This window comes from Ascaphus truei, chromosome 18 (genome assembly GCF_040206685.1).
Source record: "Ascaphus truei isolate aAscTru1 chromosome 18, aAscTru1.hap1, whole genome shotgun sequence".
NCBI lineage: Eukaryota > Metazoa > Chordata > Amphibia > Anura > Ascaphidae > Ascaphus > Ascaphus truei.
Window position 1 is genome coordinate 3,686,985 of NC_134500.1, and position 15,766 is coordinate 3,702,750.

General features: G+C 44.9%; 1 protein-coding gene across 9 annotated transcripts in view; it reads right to left on the reverse strand.

Annotated features, from left to right (window-relative positions):
• The window catches only part of AKAP13 (A-kinase anchoring protein 13), a 174,846-nt gene that overhangs the window by 86,910 nt on the left and 72,170 nt on the right, over positions 1-15,766 (reverse strand). For all 9 annotated transcript variants that reach the window (XM_075575230.1, XM_075575233.1, XM_075575231.1 and 6 more), the window contains 3 exons: positions 12,558-12,750; positions 8,463-11,139; positions 4,115-4,188 (listed from right to left, as the gene is read on the reverse strand). In XM_075575230.1, the coding sequence (XP_075431345.1) occupies positions 4,115-4,188; positions 8,463-11,139; positions 12,558-12,750 (2,944 nt within the window). The remainder of the gene's footprint in view (positions 1-4,114; positions 4,189-8,462; positions 11,140-12,557; positions 12,751-15,766) is intronic.

A 15,766-nucleotide genomic window follows, 5' to 3' on the forward strand; every position in this document is an offset into this window, starting at 1 on the left:
GGAGGTCGACCGTGGTACTCTGGCGCTGCAGTCCCTCAGGCACTCAAAGGTTTAAAGGCCAATAAATGGATTAATAATACACAAAGAATATTTTAAGAACTTTGTGTTTTAATATATTTTAGTACTTCCCAAAAAATGCAGTGCATCACCACCCAAAATCAGACTATACCTACTGTACACCCGCTCAATCCCTTCTCTAGTGTTTGAGAGGCGTCGAATGCATTACTGCTACAAAAATGTATATAGCTGAATCAATAAGAATTGAACTCCGTGCTATCGAAAAGGATATCACTATACAACCAATTTAAGTCGTGGCTACAATGTACTTACTGTAAAAACAAATATGCCCGACAAATAATCACGGACAGTTTTTTTGTAACATACAGCATGCAACAAACATGACATAATACACAATGTAACCTTCCTTCTTTAGGTATAAGCAATATGGCTACAACGGAAAGAATACTGCCCCGATCTGAAACATGCAGTGACCGGGGCGAACTTCTAAATCAGGCCTGCACAACTCGTAAAGTGCAGAGGGCCGAAATGCTCCAAGGAAAAAAAAATTGGGCCGCACAGGTAAAATCATCATCATCATCATCATCATCATCATCATCATCGTCTCTCCTCCAGCACCTCATCATCATCCTGCACCTCCCATCACTCTCCCCCCCTGCATCTCCCATCTCTCCCCCCCTGCATCTCCCATCTCTCCCCCCCCTGCATCTCCCATCTCTCCCCCTCTGCATCTCTCATCTCTCCCCATCTCCCCCCCCTGCATCTCCCATCTCACTCCCCCTCTGCATCTCCCATCTCTCCCCCCCCCTGCATCTCCCATTTCTCCCCCCCCCCTGCATCTCCCATCTCTCCCCATCTCTCCCCCCCCCCAGCATCTCCCATCTCACTCCCCCCCCTGCATCTCCCATCTCTCCCCCCCTCTGCATCTCCCATCTCTCCCCCCTGCATCTCCCATCTCTCCCCCCCCCCTGCATATCCCATCTCTCCCCCCCCTGCATCTCCCATCTCACTCCCCCCCCTGCATCTCCCATCTCTCCCCCCCCCTCTGCATCTCCCATCTCTCCCCCCCCCTGCATCTCCCATCTCACTCCCCCCCCCTGCATCTCCCCCCCCCTCTGCATCTCCCATCTCCCCCCCCTGCATCTCCCATCTCTCTCCCCCCTGCATCTCCCATCTCTCCCCGCCCTGCATCTCCCATCTCTCCCCATCTCTCCCCCCCCCTGCATCTCCCATCTCACTCCCCCCCCCTCCATCTCCCATCTCTCCCCCCCCCCTCTGCATCTCCCATCTCTCCCCCCCCTGCATCTCCCATCTCTCCCCCCCTGCATCTCCCATCTCACTCCCCCCCCTGCATCTCCCATCTCACTCCCCCCCCTGCATCTCCCATCTCTCCCCCCCCCCTCTGCATCTCCCATCTCTCCCCCTCTGCATCTCCCATCTCTCCCCCTCTGCATCTCCCATCTCACTCCCCCCCCTGCATCTCCCATCTCACTCCCCCCCTTGCATCTCCCATCTCACTCCCCCCCTTGCATCTCCCATCTCACTCCCCCCCCTGCATCTCCCATCTCCCCCCCCCCCCTGCATCTCCCATCTCTCTATCTCCCTCACCCCCAAGCTTCTTTGCCCCCCCAATCTCCCTCTCTCCCCCGCATCTCCATCTCTCTCTGGTCCCACGGGTCCCACTCCCTGCCTATGCGACCACACTGCCGGGGTGCAGGAGGGAGGGCCAGAGGGAGAGTCTGGGTGCCGGATGGGGAGTTACAGCGGGAGAGCGGGAGGGCACGTGGCGGCCCCTGCCCCCTCCCCCCCCACCCAACCTCCCCCCACCCCCTCCCCCCCCACCCAACCTCCCCCCACCCCCAATCTCCCTCGCCCCCCCAAGCTTCTTTGCCCCCTCTCTCCCCCGCATCTCCCTGGTCCCACGGGTCCCTACCTTATGCGGCCACTGGTGAGGTAATGAAATAGACAGAAGCTCCAGGTGCTGCACTGGCTGGTGTGCAAAAGCGCGGGAGAGCGTGGCTGCTGCTAGCCCCGCCTCCCATCCAATCCCGGGCCACGGCTCAGCTGCCTCTGCATATTTCCATTGGGGCCATGCTTCCGCCCCACGTTGGGAGCAGGGAAGGGGGGGGGGGGTGGAGCGGGCCGCGCCGGGACCGCAGGGAATCGGCGCCATTTTTTTTTCAAATTTTTTTTTTTTCAAAGTTTTTTTTTCAAAAAAAATTTTTTTTCAAAGTTTTTTTTTTTTTACATTTCATTGAGGGCCACACAGAGAGGCCAGGCGGGCCGCATGCGGCCCGCGGGCCGCGTGTTGTGCAGCCCTGTTCTAAATGCAGCTTTACCAGAAACTTTCAATATCGGCACAAGTTCCCCGAGCAAGAGATCGTTTATATTAAAAAAAAAGTTACAAAACATTATGTATATTTATTTCACCAACAAAATACAATGCAAAAAACCTCAGTGAGGAAACAGCTGCTGATCCACATGCACAAGATAATTTAACGCTTTTATTGCTTGTGTGGTGACATGTGAAAGTGTAAAAGTATACTGCCGGGGGGTGGGGGGGGGGGGGGGGGGGGGGGGGTCAGTATTCACTACAATCAGACCCAGGGTTTATGTCCAGATTAGGCATTCTTAGCATAGGCAAATTCTCTTCTCTAAACATTCTGTCCTGTTTAGTTGGTTCTATTTTTATATAGCGGCAGAAAGCTATTTTAGAGTCCAACCATTATTTCGTTGTTTTTTCAGAAATCTTAGCAACAGCAAACTTTGCTCCAAATTCAACAACATTTCCACTGTTATATTCCAGAAAAAAAACAGAGAAAAGAAGCTGGCTCACTAACACGTCTGGATAATGAGCTCGCTTATAATTAACACAACCAAAGAGTTGTGGATTTTGTTGGCCACATTTTTTGAACGGAGTAAAGTTGCTGTAAAAAAAAAATAATGAAAAAAGTGTGTTGTGTTATTCTTATGAGGATTGTGTTTTTGTTGCCAGCGAGCTCTGCGTACACGTTAACACCCTCCTGTTAGTCACTAAAATAGGAGGAAAGCTTTTCTTGTTTGTATCTGCTACTGTAGTGTACACGGATAACAAGCATATCAAGTAATTCAACTTTGAAAAAGTAATGTTCATTTACCTTGGACTGCAGAACTAATACCAGAAAATCTTAATCACTTCAGGGGGGGAAAAATTTATCTGCACAGTTCAAATGGGCGTGTGCCATTCAAAGCTACACATTGAGCGAACTTATCTGCTTATCGGCGTAACTGCCCTGTTCAACACTGTCTCACAAACACTGAGTCATTCAATTCACCAGCGCATGCATTGTATATGATCAAAATTGGCTCTAAAATAGAACTTTGGGGTCCTACGTGTTTTTAAATAAGGGTAAATAGCTATAGATGTCAGGTGAAGGAGCGGCTCAGGGAGTAAAGGCACACACACTCTGCAACATGGAGTGTGAAGCAGAGGAGCCTGGTTCAATTCCCGGTGTCGGCTCCTTGTGACCTTGGGCAAGTCACTATCACCCTGTGCCTCCGGCACCAAAAACATAGATTGTAAGCTCTACCGGGCAAGGACGTGTGTCTGTAAAAATGTTATGTACAGTGCCGCGTACACTGTCCGAATCTATACAAGAACAAACCATTAATTATTCGAACCATGGGTGTCTCACTAGTGTGTCACTGGGCTTTTCCATATTTTATTTTTTGACAGTTCTTGCAAGGAAATCGCAGCTTCGTGTCCGTTCACCGCACAGCCACCTTTGATGTCCTCACACAATGATATGGCCATATGGTTTTTCACAGGCATTGTTTCTTGTAAGGAGGTTTCCAAATAAAAAATGTCATCAATGGGGAGTCCCCGGAGCCTGGGGTGCCGCGGTCCGGCTCCGGGGATCCCACAGTTCGACTAAGGTAAATATATAAACATCATTTTTATTTCATTTTAGATTTTTTTTTAAAGTTCTGCTAATAACTACAGCCAATTCTGGTTGCGATTAAAATACACCGCTTGCTATTAAACCAGGCAAATGCAGCTTTCAGAAATGCATATAGAATAACATTGTCGTGTATGAGACATAAATATGTCACTTACCATTTGAGTCTTGGGGCTTGACTGTAAATGTTTTACAAAATCCACCTCGTCCACTGCTTTCCCATTAAGACTTTCTGCGGAGACACAAGGTAAAGGAGGTTTTTATTGAATCATCATAATATGGGTTTACGATCTGGGGAAATGGTGATCTTCAAGGTTTATTCGTACTGGGGTGAACTTTTACCAAGCAGTTTGCACTGACACTATACAGAATATCATTTGTGTGCCCTTACTGCACATAAATACAATTATAACGACATACCTGGGCCCATGAGATTTGAATACGATTACTAAATAAATAACAGGACTGGGGGGGGGGGGGAAATGAGTGATATATCTCCTCCTTTGTTACTACTGCAAACATGTTTGCAACGGCGAATCCCTAGAGAGCAAAACTCAAGTGATAGGAACGCACACGACAAACCACTTGATTTGACTGGCTTATGTACACCTGCTTTCTAGCACACTGCATCGCATAGCGAGCTTCGGCTCTTAGCACTGGTGGAGGAGGAAGAGGATGGCTTCTCCTAGTTTGCCAAGGTACCAACAGTAAACATTGCTGACATTAACTGGTTTAACTTTGAACTGGTAACCAAGATCAGTTCATTTATGCAAGTTATTGCATAAATCTTTGTGTTCGACAAAATACCTATATATTTATTCGCTCCTAGTAACAAGTAGCTACTGCATGAAAGAAACCTAAAAATGTGTGTCTGGGGGAACAGCAATCAACCTAAAACAATCATGAACTACCTGTATTCCAGCAGAAAATGTGATTAAATCACCACCTGGAGGAGTCCTGTGAAACCCCCGATTTAGATGTCAGTATAGGATTTAGTTGCTGTGGATGATCCCCTCTTTAGATTGATTGCAATTTAGCAGACACCTGTGTAAGCCAACTCCACTCCAGAGCATCCTGGCAATGAGCACAGTGTTACCAAGTCTGAAACATTGTAACCTTTCCAAAGAAAGCACCTCGCCCTGACCTGAAGGGTCCACATGATGTGAAAGAGCTTTAATCAGCGGAGTCTTGTAACCTTCTGTTCAATAAGCACATAGCTTTGCTCCGACTTGTACATGCCCATTGACTGTTGGCACAGGATAACCCCCAAATACCACGAGGTGTGAAAGGCCTGAAGGAACGCTTCAATACAAAGAATGTGGAACTTTAGGTAGTGCAAAAGTAGGATTGCAGGCCTTAGGGGTGTAGGGGGGGTGGCAGGGTTATTAAACTGCAGGGGATAAAGTGGCACATAATTTCCCACTAAAATGACATTTAACTACTGGGCAAGAAATGATCAGGTGCCAGAAAAATCTCCCACAGTTGCATTTTACAGCAGTGTACAATAATCAGAGGCATACACTGCTGCTGCTATTACTGCCACAAAAAGGCTTTCCGACTGGTAATATGTCCCAGATACAAAGTTACAGGTTTGTAGGCAGCTATGGACAGATAGTGGGCATCAGGGCACAGCAGCTCCCGGCTGTATAAAGAGGCCCAACCTTCAGCTTCAATTCACCCAGGTGGATGCTGCAGATTATGGAATTCACACGAGAAACAAGTGATACACGGGCCTCATGCAGAGAGCAGCGCTATTTAAAATTGGAGAGGGGAATAAAAAGTAGCTTTAATGGAGAGTTTTATTCTCCATATGCAGAAATGGGCGAAATCCACTATTTTTAGCATTACTGCATGTGGAGAATTGTAAATGAGGAGATGCGCGCAGCTGAAAGGGGAGAAAAAAAAATCGCGCATTTTTTTTTCCCCCTATAGCCGGCGAGCTCCTGCTTCTTGCCAACTTTAGTTGGCGGAGAAAATTGAAGAAAATCGCGCCAAAAACAGCCGCTAGATGGCGAGCGCGCCTTTGTGAATTCGGATATTTTTCAGACTGGCGACATGTAGTTTCTCGCCAGCCGCGCGGCGAGATTTTCAAATAGAAAAAAAAAATGGGGCATTTTTCCTACCTCTCCATTTTCAGCAGTTTTTTGCGCGATTTTCTCCGGAAAATGGCGAGATTTTAAATAGCGCTGCTCTCTGCATGAGGCCCTAACTTACTACACGGACTGTGAAATCATGTACAAGTTTTTCCATTGGGTGGGGTTTGGAGCCACAGCTTGATAGCTGTAAGTACAGTGTTTCCCAACTCCAGTCCTCAGGGAACCCCAACAGGTCACGTCTTAACGATATCCCTGAACCCCAACAGGTCAGGTCTTAACGATATCCCTGCTCCAGCACAGGTGGGTCAATCAGCGGCTCCGTCATTTTGACCGAGCCACCTGTGCAGGAGCAGGGATATCGTTAAGACCTGACCTGTTGGGGTTCAGGGATATCGTTAAGACCTGACATGTTGGGGTTCAGGGATATCGTTAAGACCTGACCTGTTGGGGTTCTGGGATATCGTTAAGACCTGACCTGTTGGGGTTCCCTGAGGACTGGAGTTGGGAGACACTGCTGTAGTATACTTCTATATTTCAATGTGTGTGTATGTTGTGAAATGTGAAAACCTTTGGGTTAAAACCTCCCCCCACTTATCTGCACATACAAGTGCAGATGCCGTCTTTCCTATCTGGCAGCGTCCGTGGGCATGGACACAGCATGGACCCTCTGAGGAACAGTCCATAGCAGGCTGTAATGGCCCGTTGGGATTAACACAGCGGGGGTCCCTGCGTTTGAATGTGATCGCGCTGTGTGAATCCTACAGGCTGCACCTGTCTAAGAGACGCGCACTAAGAGTGAGGCTGAATCAGTCACTCTACCTGCGCACTCCTAAAAGGTGATCGCACTGCTTTTATTTTAATAACCGTATTGAAGTAGGGAGTCTCCGGGGCTGAACCACATTAATGTCAGGTCCGGGACCCCCTGCTTCCCGAGTTACAGGCCCATTATTGGGACCCGGTATCTCCCTGCATTGTTTAAATGTCCCGGTCACGCAGGCCACGATGTGGGAGAATTTAAATCATGCAGGGGGATACCAGCACCCCATAACGGTGCCTGCAACTCAGGAAGTAGGGGGTCTCCGGACCTGAAATGAATGTGGCTCAGCTCCGGAGATCCCCTGCTTCAATACTGCGTTATTAAAATAAAATTAAAGCCACTCTAAACGTGATGGGCCATTAAGTCTCTGTACTTGCACAACGCGCACACAGATTGAAAATAAAAACAGCGACCGACCCAAGGACTACATCGCTATATAAATCTGTGAACTTCAAACAATGCACGGACATTGTACATGGGAAACCTGGTTACACTGTATGCAAATCCCTATGCTTGCAATCAATCACCTACAGCACTGTGAACATGGTCAGCAATGTTTGCCACACAGAGATGGTATAGGTCTATAAATGAAGAATTACATTTATATTTAAGAAGACAGAAATATACAGCTTGGAACTGGTTTGGACGAAGTCCTAATAGTCGACGGATAACTGGCAGTGACAGGGTTAAAAGGGAAAACAAACCCGGGCATGAGGTGATAATAAACGGAGTAGATATTATTTATAGCACAATTACATTGTTCAATCACCCTCCGTACATTTTTGCAGCTTTGATTTCCTTTGTCCCTTTGAACGCCACATGCATTAAAACGTTCACCTCCAACAGCAGGTGTGCAATAATCTCAGCCTACAAACCAGCAGTCACGCCAGGCAAGAAGCAAACTAGGAGCTAGGGGCAATTAACTCTCCCAGGTGTCGGCTTTCAGCCCCTCCCATAAACAGCTGAAATGTCGGCTCTGCCAGACCTGGACTGAAAAGGCAGCTTTTTCATGAAAATGAAACGCTCAGTTACTGAATGTTTCGGAGAATTCATTGAATGGTGTTTAACATATTCTATTAATATTTATATTCAAGGAATTATTGAAAACAGATATTTCTACATAAATGTTTTCTTGTTGACCAATGGCAAAATTGTTATTTTTTTTGTTTAATATGATCCTTAAATTGCACTCAAGGGTGAAAACATACAAAATATTTTGTAGCCTTTGTCTTTTTTTTGTCATTAGAAATAATAAAGGACAGCACCATTCCTTTGCCAGAGGGTCTGCAACAGTGAAAGGGTTAATTACACACGGTTCATTACTATTCAGCCATGTCGGGTATTTTAATAGTAATCAAAAGCCTACAAAATGTGCAAGCAAATATGTTAATACTGTTACAGCACAGACAGAAGAAACATAAATCATTGTTTACACCCCAAAAAGGGTTTGCTAGAAGTCAGCAGCAATAAAAAAATGATGTATACTAAAAACAAACAAGGTGACTGGGCCTTTAAATATAGGTTATAATGTTCTATTATTTGTAAGAAGAAAAATTAAAACTCAATGATGACCAGAGAGCTAACATTGATTACCTGAGACAATCTCGGTATCCGATATGCTGGGGCATGCAATCTCCTCCATGGTCCCAGATAAATCCAGACCCGAGTCTTCCTCTTTAAGTGCAGCGATAGCTTCACCTGTGTCCTGCACAGATTTCTCTTTAAGTACATCCAATTTCAAGCTATCAGAAGACTCGTTCACTAATAATTCAGAAACTGTAACAATCCCATCCTCTGTACCCATTACTCCATTGGGACTTTTAAGCGAACTCGCAGTTACAACTTCTTCAGAACTCATGTAGTCCACAGAAGGCGAGAGGGAATCCAGTGTTTGCTCACTGCAATCTATATATTCCTTCTCAGAATCCCCTGATTCAGAGCAGCTGGCACTGCTTGTAGATGCAGTGTCTGAACTGGAGTCACCGTTGATTAAAGGTTCTTCTGCTATAGGGTGAAGTGATGCTCTAGAGACCATCACACCCTCAGAATCCTGCTCATCTTTGTCATATTCTACTAGAGACTCCTCCATGACAACCTCTTCGGTCTCCTTCCTTTCATAAGCAAGAAACCATGATGGTTTGATATCCAAGATGTCATGCAGTGAACTTGGTGGAGCAATTTCAGCTTCATTATTGACCCCGGTTCCTGGATTACCGTCATTGACTGTGCTCTCTCCATTCTTTTGTTCAGAGTTTTGATCTGGTGTTGCTCTCTCCTCAAGATCTACAGCCAATGTTTTATCTCCTTCTGGCTGTTTGCACTGGCTTAAAAGTGACCTCACGAGGTCCTCTTGCGCTCCCTGGGTCTCCGTGTCGCAGTGCGTCGCATTAAGTACACCATCTTCCCGATGGTGTTCACAGGTAGTGAGCTGCAACTCGTCTCTATGTTGGCAGGTTGCAGTAACAGCAGCCTCCTGCATTTCAGTGCTTGCATCACAGAGCACCGAATCCTCTGCCGACACTTCCTGGTTTTGCTGATGTTCACAATTACTGAAGAGAGGGGGAGTGTCACTGACTTTATCCCGGTTCCCTCCAGCACACACAGATAGGTCATTATCGTTGTGCAGTGATGTAGCGTCTCCAGCAGGTGGGAGCTTGGCATTTTCATCCCCAGTCACCTGTGTGTGCTGTTCATTCTCTTTAACAGGAGAAGTTGCCGTTTCAAGCGCACTAATAATATCCCGCAGCACCTCCGCAACACAAGATTCTCCACTATTTTCCACATGAGACTGAGGCTCTTCAACTACGGAGCATCCGAAGTCTTCTACCTTGCTTTCTGGGAGACAAACCAAGGTAGAATCACAAGCAGCCGTTTCCAATCCAACAAGATTGTCACTTTCTGCACGTTGTACCCGAGTGTAGCAAGGATCCGTTTCCTGTGATGGTGTCTTTTCTGAGCAACTTCTGCTTGACATTTCAGTAACTGCTAAACTCTCTTCATGTTCTTCTGTAATCACTGCAGCAGGAGTCCGAGACGTACTATCAGCGTGCTGAGACACAACCGATTCAAATTCTGTTTCCGCTTGAGTTTTTAAAGCTTCACTATCAGAAATAGGCAACGTATTTGTGCAATCTTTACAAGCAATGGTTTTATCTTCATCTTTTGTTTCTACTGCAGGCTCTTTCCAAATCAAATCAACCGCCTCCTCAGTGGCAGCTTCACACAGTAACGGATTTTGGGGGTGGCTTTCTTTTGATAACTGCGGGTCATTGCTGGCTACTGCTTTACTGGGAGTTGCCTCTTCAATGATTACATTTGAACTTTCAACAAGAATGTTGTCCACGTATTTGTCTTGTGAATTTTCCCCATCAACTCCATTTTTAACATTGTCAGAGGTCCCTTTGCAATCCATTGCATTTGTCATTGGGGAACCTGGTGTCTGTAATGATTCTATGGCGCAATTAGGCTCCTGCGTTTGTACACCTGTATTCGCTTCCAAGCTAGGGCAAGGGCCATAGTTATCTGAGGTTTTATCTGAATTTCCAGGCAGGTTTTCCAGTGTTACCATCTTGTCAGTTTCCTGTCCATCACTACTCTCCACACAGCTCTGCGTATCAACAGTGCTTGCAGTGCTGGCACAGTAGCCAGACATCGCCTGCCCCATATTTACACTGATGTCCTTGGTGAGATCACTGGTTTCGCTTGTAGCTTCCGCAGTTGCTGTGTTTGGAGCTGCTCTCTCTCTAGCGGTTATCATTTCCTGTTTGGTATAATCTCTCTCGCACAGACTTTCTTGGTCCAAAACAATTCCAGTTGATGTCATTCCAGTTTCCTCTTTTGGATTTCCACCGGACAGAAGATTTTCACCACTGTGTATTTCAGTGGATGAGCTCTGTAGATCGTCGTTTGGAGCAGATACATTTTCTGCCGCTACAATTGGTACATGCCCTTCCTCTTCCGTTTCTATATCTTTCTCTTTACTCGCAGAGGAAAGCATTGCAACTTCCCCGCCTGCAACTTCCCCGCCCACAGCTTCCAACCGATTGCTAAACGCAATGCCGTGTTCCTCCACTTTTTCACTTTTACAGTCACTTTCCTGGGAAACTTCTACTGAAAACACCTGCACGTTATTCTCATCCTCGGGATCTTTGTGTAAAATTGCTTCTGAGCCGAGGTCCTTAACAGGATTCTGCTCTACTTCCGGGTGTAAGCAACGTAAATCATCGGGCGTTTCCAACGTCGGCTGCACCTCTGACTTTACACCAGCGCCCTGACAAGCAAAGCAAAAATCGTGTTACTGACAAAATACACCGGAACAGAATAGAACAAGTTTTTGTTGTTGTTAATTTACCACTTGCAAAAAAGGTACAGTTCCACTTTGCAACGTGAATTGTTCTAAAGTGCAAGCACCGCACGATGCACGACCTCTACCAGCTTTAAAAAAAAGAGTTATTAGTTCACGTTTGACAGTTCTACAAAGGTAGGCCTAAAAAACACGCAGCAAAACAAATATAAAATATACACAATGCATATTCATTTTCCAAGGCATTTATAATACGAATTGAGGCAGGAAAAGCAATTCCTGAAGCAATTTTTTTTTTTTTAGAAATATCATATGCAATCAATCACAAAAAATGTTTTACACCAGAGGTAGGCAATTTCTGTCCTTAAGACCCACTAACAAGTCAGGTTTTCAGAATATCCCAGCTTCAGCACAGGTGGTTCAATCAGAGGCCGAGTCGAAGACTGCATCAACTGTGCTGAAGCAGGGATATCCTAGAAACATGACCTGTTTGGGGGGGGGGGAGGGGAAGGGGGGTCTTGAAGACTGGAGTTGACTACCCCTGTATTACACTATTATTTGTCCAAGAGTATCAGAGCCGACCCGAAAAGTCATTGGGGGCCTCAGTTTGGGAATCACTGCACTCTAATTTGGTTGACGCATCCATAAATTGTATATTATTTTATGCATCTATCAGCACTTTCTAAATAGGGACAAAAAAAATCAAGTAATGTCAAACTAAATCTTAGAAATTCGTAGAAAATGCCCATTTCTCTTTTCAAACATTTGCCCTAAACATCCCAATTATATATGAATTCCCACAATCAAGATTTGGAATTGAGCACAGTGAAAATAACAAGATATCATTCTACATCGAACTGAACACAGAGGATGCTGATGCACTGAAAGCCTACACAGCTAAATGGAGGTCCGGCACAATGCGTTACTAGGGAGGATCAGAGCTTTCTGGAAGAAAACCTAAAGCTGCGATCCTAAACCACACGCAGAAAAAAATCCTGCTAAATAAAGGTCAGAATGAGAACACGTCGAGTCAGTAAACAGGCGCCAGTTTGGGACTTCTTAGAAGAAAACCTTTCGCTTATATGGGGCAACAAACATAAGAAACATTTCTATTCAAGAGAACTGTGTTTATAAGTAATTCTCGGATATTACACAGCAACATCACCCACTAAGGTTTCATTCTCAAGTGGGCAAACCGATAGGCTTGAATAAACTTCTCATTAACCTTTCGGCAGGTGCGCTATTCTCCCCGTGCGCAGCTTGGCTATAAAGCCTTCGGCAGTGGTATGTAGAGGTTGGTACCTCAGGGAGTTTTTGTTTTATCATTCCAGGATCAGTTCTAAAAGACGAATTCCCAGGAGTTACGGCTTCGCTGCCGGCCTCACCTGAGATTGAGAATGGCGTTGCATGTACTTCTTCAGTTCTTCAATGTTCTCTTCCATGCTGGTATCCGCATCAGCTCCGGACTTCTTAGTCAGAGTGTAAACATTTAATCCACAGTGGTGTTCCACATGGGAGCCTTCCGAAAGTTCCACGCGAGACGCTTCAATCAAAAAGTCTGGCCCTTCTGCTTCCTCCCTGCAAAACAATCAGTACATATTAGTACCCAACCGTGCAAATGCAGAGGGTAGCAATCAAAATATAAGATGGATACACTTTTATATCACAGACTGAGCTTCTCCGTCACAGTACGCAGTGAAACCCCCGACACCAAAACTGCAGTTGAGGTGCTACGAAGGTCTAGACAATTCCAAAACAAACACAGGTTCTTTCCACAAACACTTTGGGGGTTATTTATTAAACAGAGATAGTGTCAATCTGGGCCCGATGGCATGAGCATTCTTTTTGAAGTTAATGGGAGTTTCAGTGCAATAGTGCCCCGATAGGCAGTTTTATGAATAACCCCATTTGTATTGTGAAAAAGGAAAATATGATGTAAGAAACAATGTTACACGCCTCCCACAACATTTATATTACATGTGTATTCCATGTTCTGCTTGAGATATTCATTTATTTCACTGAAGGGACACACTTGGCATTAAACATTTGTACCATCAGTAAAAAGTTTCCATTGTGTGTACTGAAAGAAAAGTACAGAGTAAACTATATTTTAATTACCTGTTTAAGGAATCACAACCCCAATTAATATGATAAAGAATATAACAGCCTGCCCCACTAATTAACATACGTTGATTTAATGAAGTGGCTATAACAGAAACAGGATAATTAAGTGAACATTCAGGTCATCGTTCCAATAATCGGGGCCACCCCAGAATGAGCAGAACGATCCTTACTTCCTGTGTGCAAAATAAAAACCCTTCACTGAAAGCAGATTACAAACTGCGCTTTGTCAGCCAGTGAAAACGCCACTTCCTGGTCTCTTACTGACGCAAGGTTAACACCAATCTTATGTAATCACACGGCTAAAATTGGACGGCACTTAATCTGTATTTTGAAAAAGCAACACAGGCCCTCCCTTAGCAACGAGTTATGTTCCCCTCCCACAGGTTTGGCCAAACCAGGAAGCTATGGAAACAGATGCAGCAGCAACAGCCGGGCTCCAGCGCAACGCAGACACAACGCAGACACAACGCAGACACAACGCAGACACAACGCAGACACAACGCTGGATTCCCCCCACCCTTTTTTTTAAAACGATTCTTAAAATAGCTTTCTTTCATCTGAATAATCCAGTGTTTCCAATAAAAACAGAGTATGTACAAGACCAGAATGAATAAAGTTGGAATGTGTGAACCCCTTTCTAACCAGACAGTAATGTTATTTGTCGTAACCAGACACAGTTGCAACCAAATATAATAGCTTTCAATTACTGAAGTTGATGGCAGTAGAGCAGGGGGGAGAGGGTGCAAACCCAGTCCTCAAGGGCCACAAACAGGTCAGGTTTTCAGGATATGAAACTGAGCCACCTGTGCTGAAGCAGGGATATCCTGAAAACCTGACCTGTTGGTGTCCCCCACAACAGAAACAGCACTGAATGCAAATGGAAAGTGACGCCGTTGCAGTGACGACAGGATAGATCTCACACTGATTGGCTCGATGTTGCTCTGCAGATAAGAGGCCGTATAAAGCCCAAAGAGAACATGGTTCCTCAAAATTACCATGCTGAAAGAAACCCGCTTTAAGTCAGCAGTCTGATCCCAAGCATTTGGCAGGTTAATGGGAAATATATTGTACATCAAATACCCGGGCACAGAATTTGCCCCCAACGAAAATATCAACATTTATTTATATAATTGTAGCAAGTATTTATTTTGTTTGCAGTCATATGATTGAGTAATTAATCGGTTCTGTGACTTCCACAAAAATGGTGTCAGTACCATAAACCTTGTCCATACATCAAACAGGATTATCATAGGTTTGTTTTTAATTATAAATAGTATGATTACCGGAATAAAGTTTCAGCACTTTAACCCACTCTGCCCCTGAACTTGTGTACACACCTCTCCCCCGTTAGCACTAATAAATTGGACACTGAAAAGAATACTTGGGTGAAAAAACAAAAAAGTATTTACTCTAACAGAAAAGACAGAATACACCCAAAATGCAAACGTTCAACTGCCACGTTCTAGTCCAGGGGTCCCCAACAGCAGTCCTCAAAGGCCACCAATAGGTCAGGTTTTCAGGATATCCCTGCTTCAGCACAAGTGGCTTAATCAGTGGCTCAGTGTTCGACTGCATCAGCTGTACTGAAACAGGGATATCCTGAAAACTGGACCTGTTGGTGTCCCTACAGAGTTCAAACGACAAGTTTTCTTATTGTGAACAAGGACTTGCTAAGCACCACAGAGGCTGGGGGTTACATAGTTACATAGTAGATGAGGTTGAAAAAAAGACGTACGTCCATCAAGTTCAACCTATGCTAAATTTAGACAACAGATACTTTATTCTATATCTAAACTTTCTTATTGATCCAGAGGAAGGTAAACAAAAAAAACCATTAAGGGGAAACATAAATTCCTTTCTGACTCCAAGAATTGGCAATCGGATAAATCCCTGGATCAACATTCTTCCCATGTATACTTATTTGGTATATCCCTGTGTACCTTTCCTTTCTAAAAAGATGTCCAACCTTTTTTTTTTAACAAATCTATTGTTTCTGCCATCACAGTCTCCATGGGTAATGAATTCCACATTTTAACTGCCCTTACTGTAAAGAACCCTTTCCTTTGTTGCTGGTGAAATCTCCTTATCTCCAACCTTAAGGGATGGCCCCGAGTCCTTTGTACTGCCCGTGGGATGAATATTCTTTTGAAAGCTCCTTGTACTGTCCCCGAATATATTTGTATATAGTTATCATATCCCCTCTTAGACGCCTCTTTTCTAATGTAAATTAATCTAATTTAGCTAGCCTCTCCTCATAAATTAGATTGTCCATCCCCTTTATTAATTTTGTGGCTCTTCTCTGCACTCTCTCTAGTTCCATAAAGAGTGGTGCCCAAAATTGTACTCCATATTCAAGGTGTGGTCTTACTAATGCTTTGTAAAAGGGCATAATTATGTTTACTTCCCTTCCATCCATTGCCCGTTTAATGCAAGATAAGGTCTTGTTTGCCTTTGCAGCTACTTCAAGCAC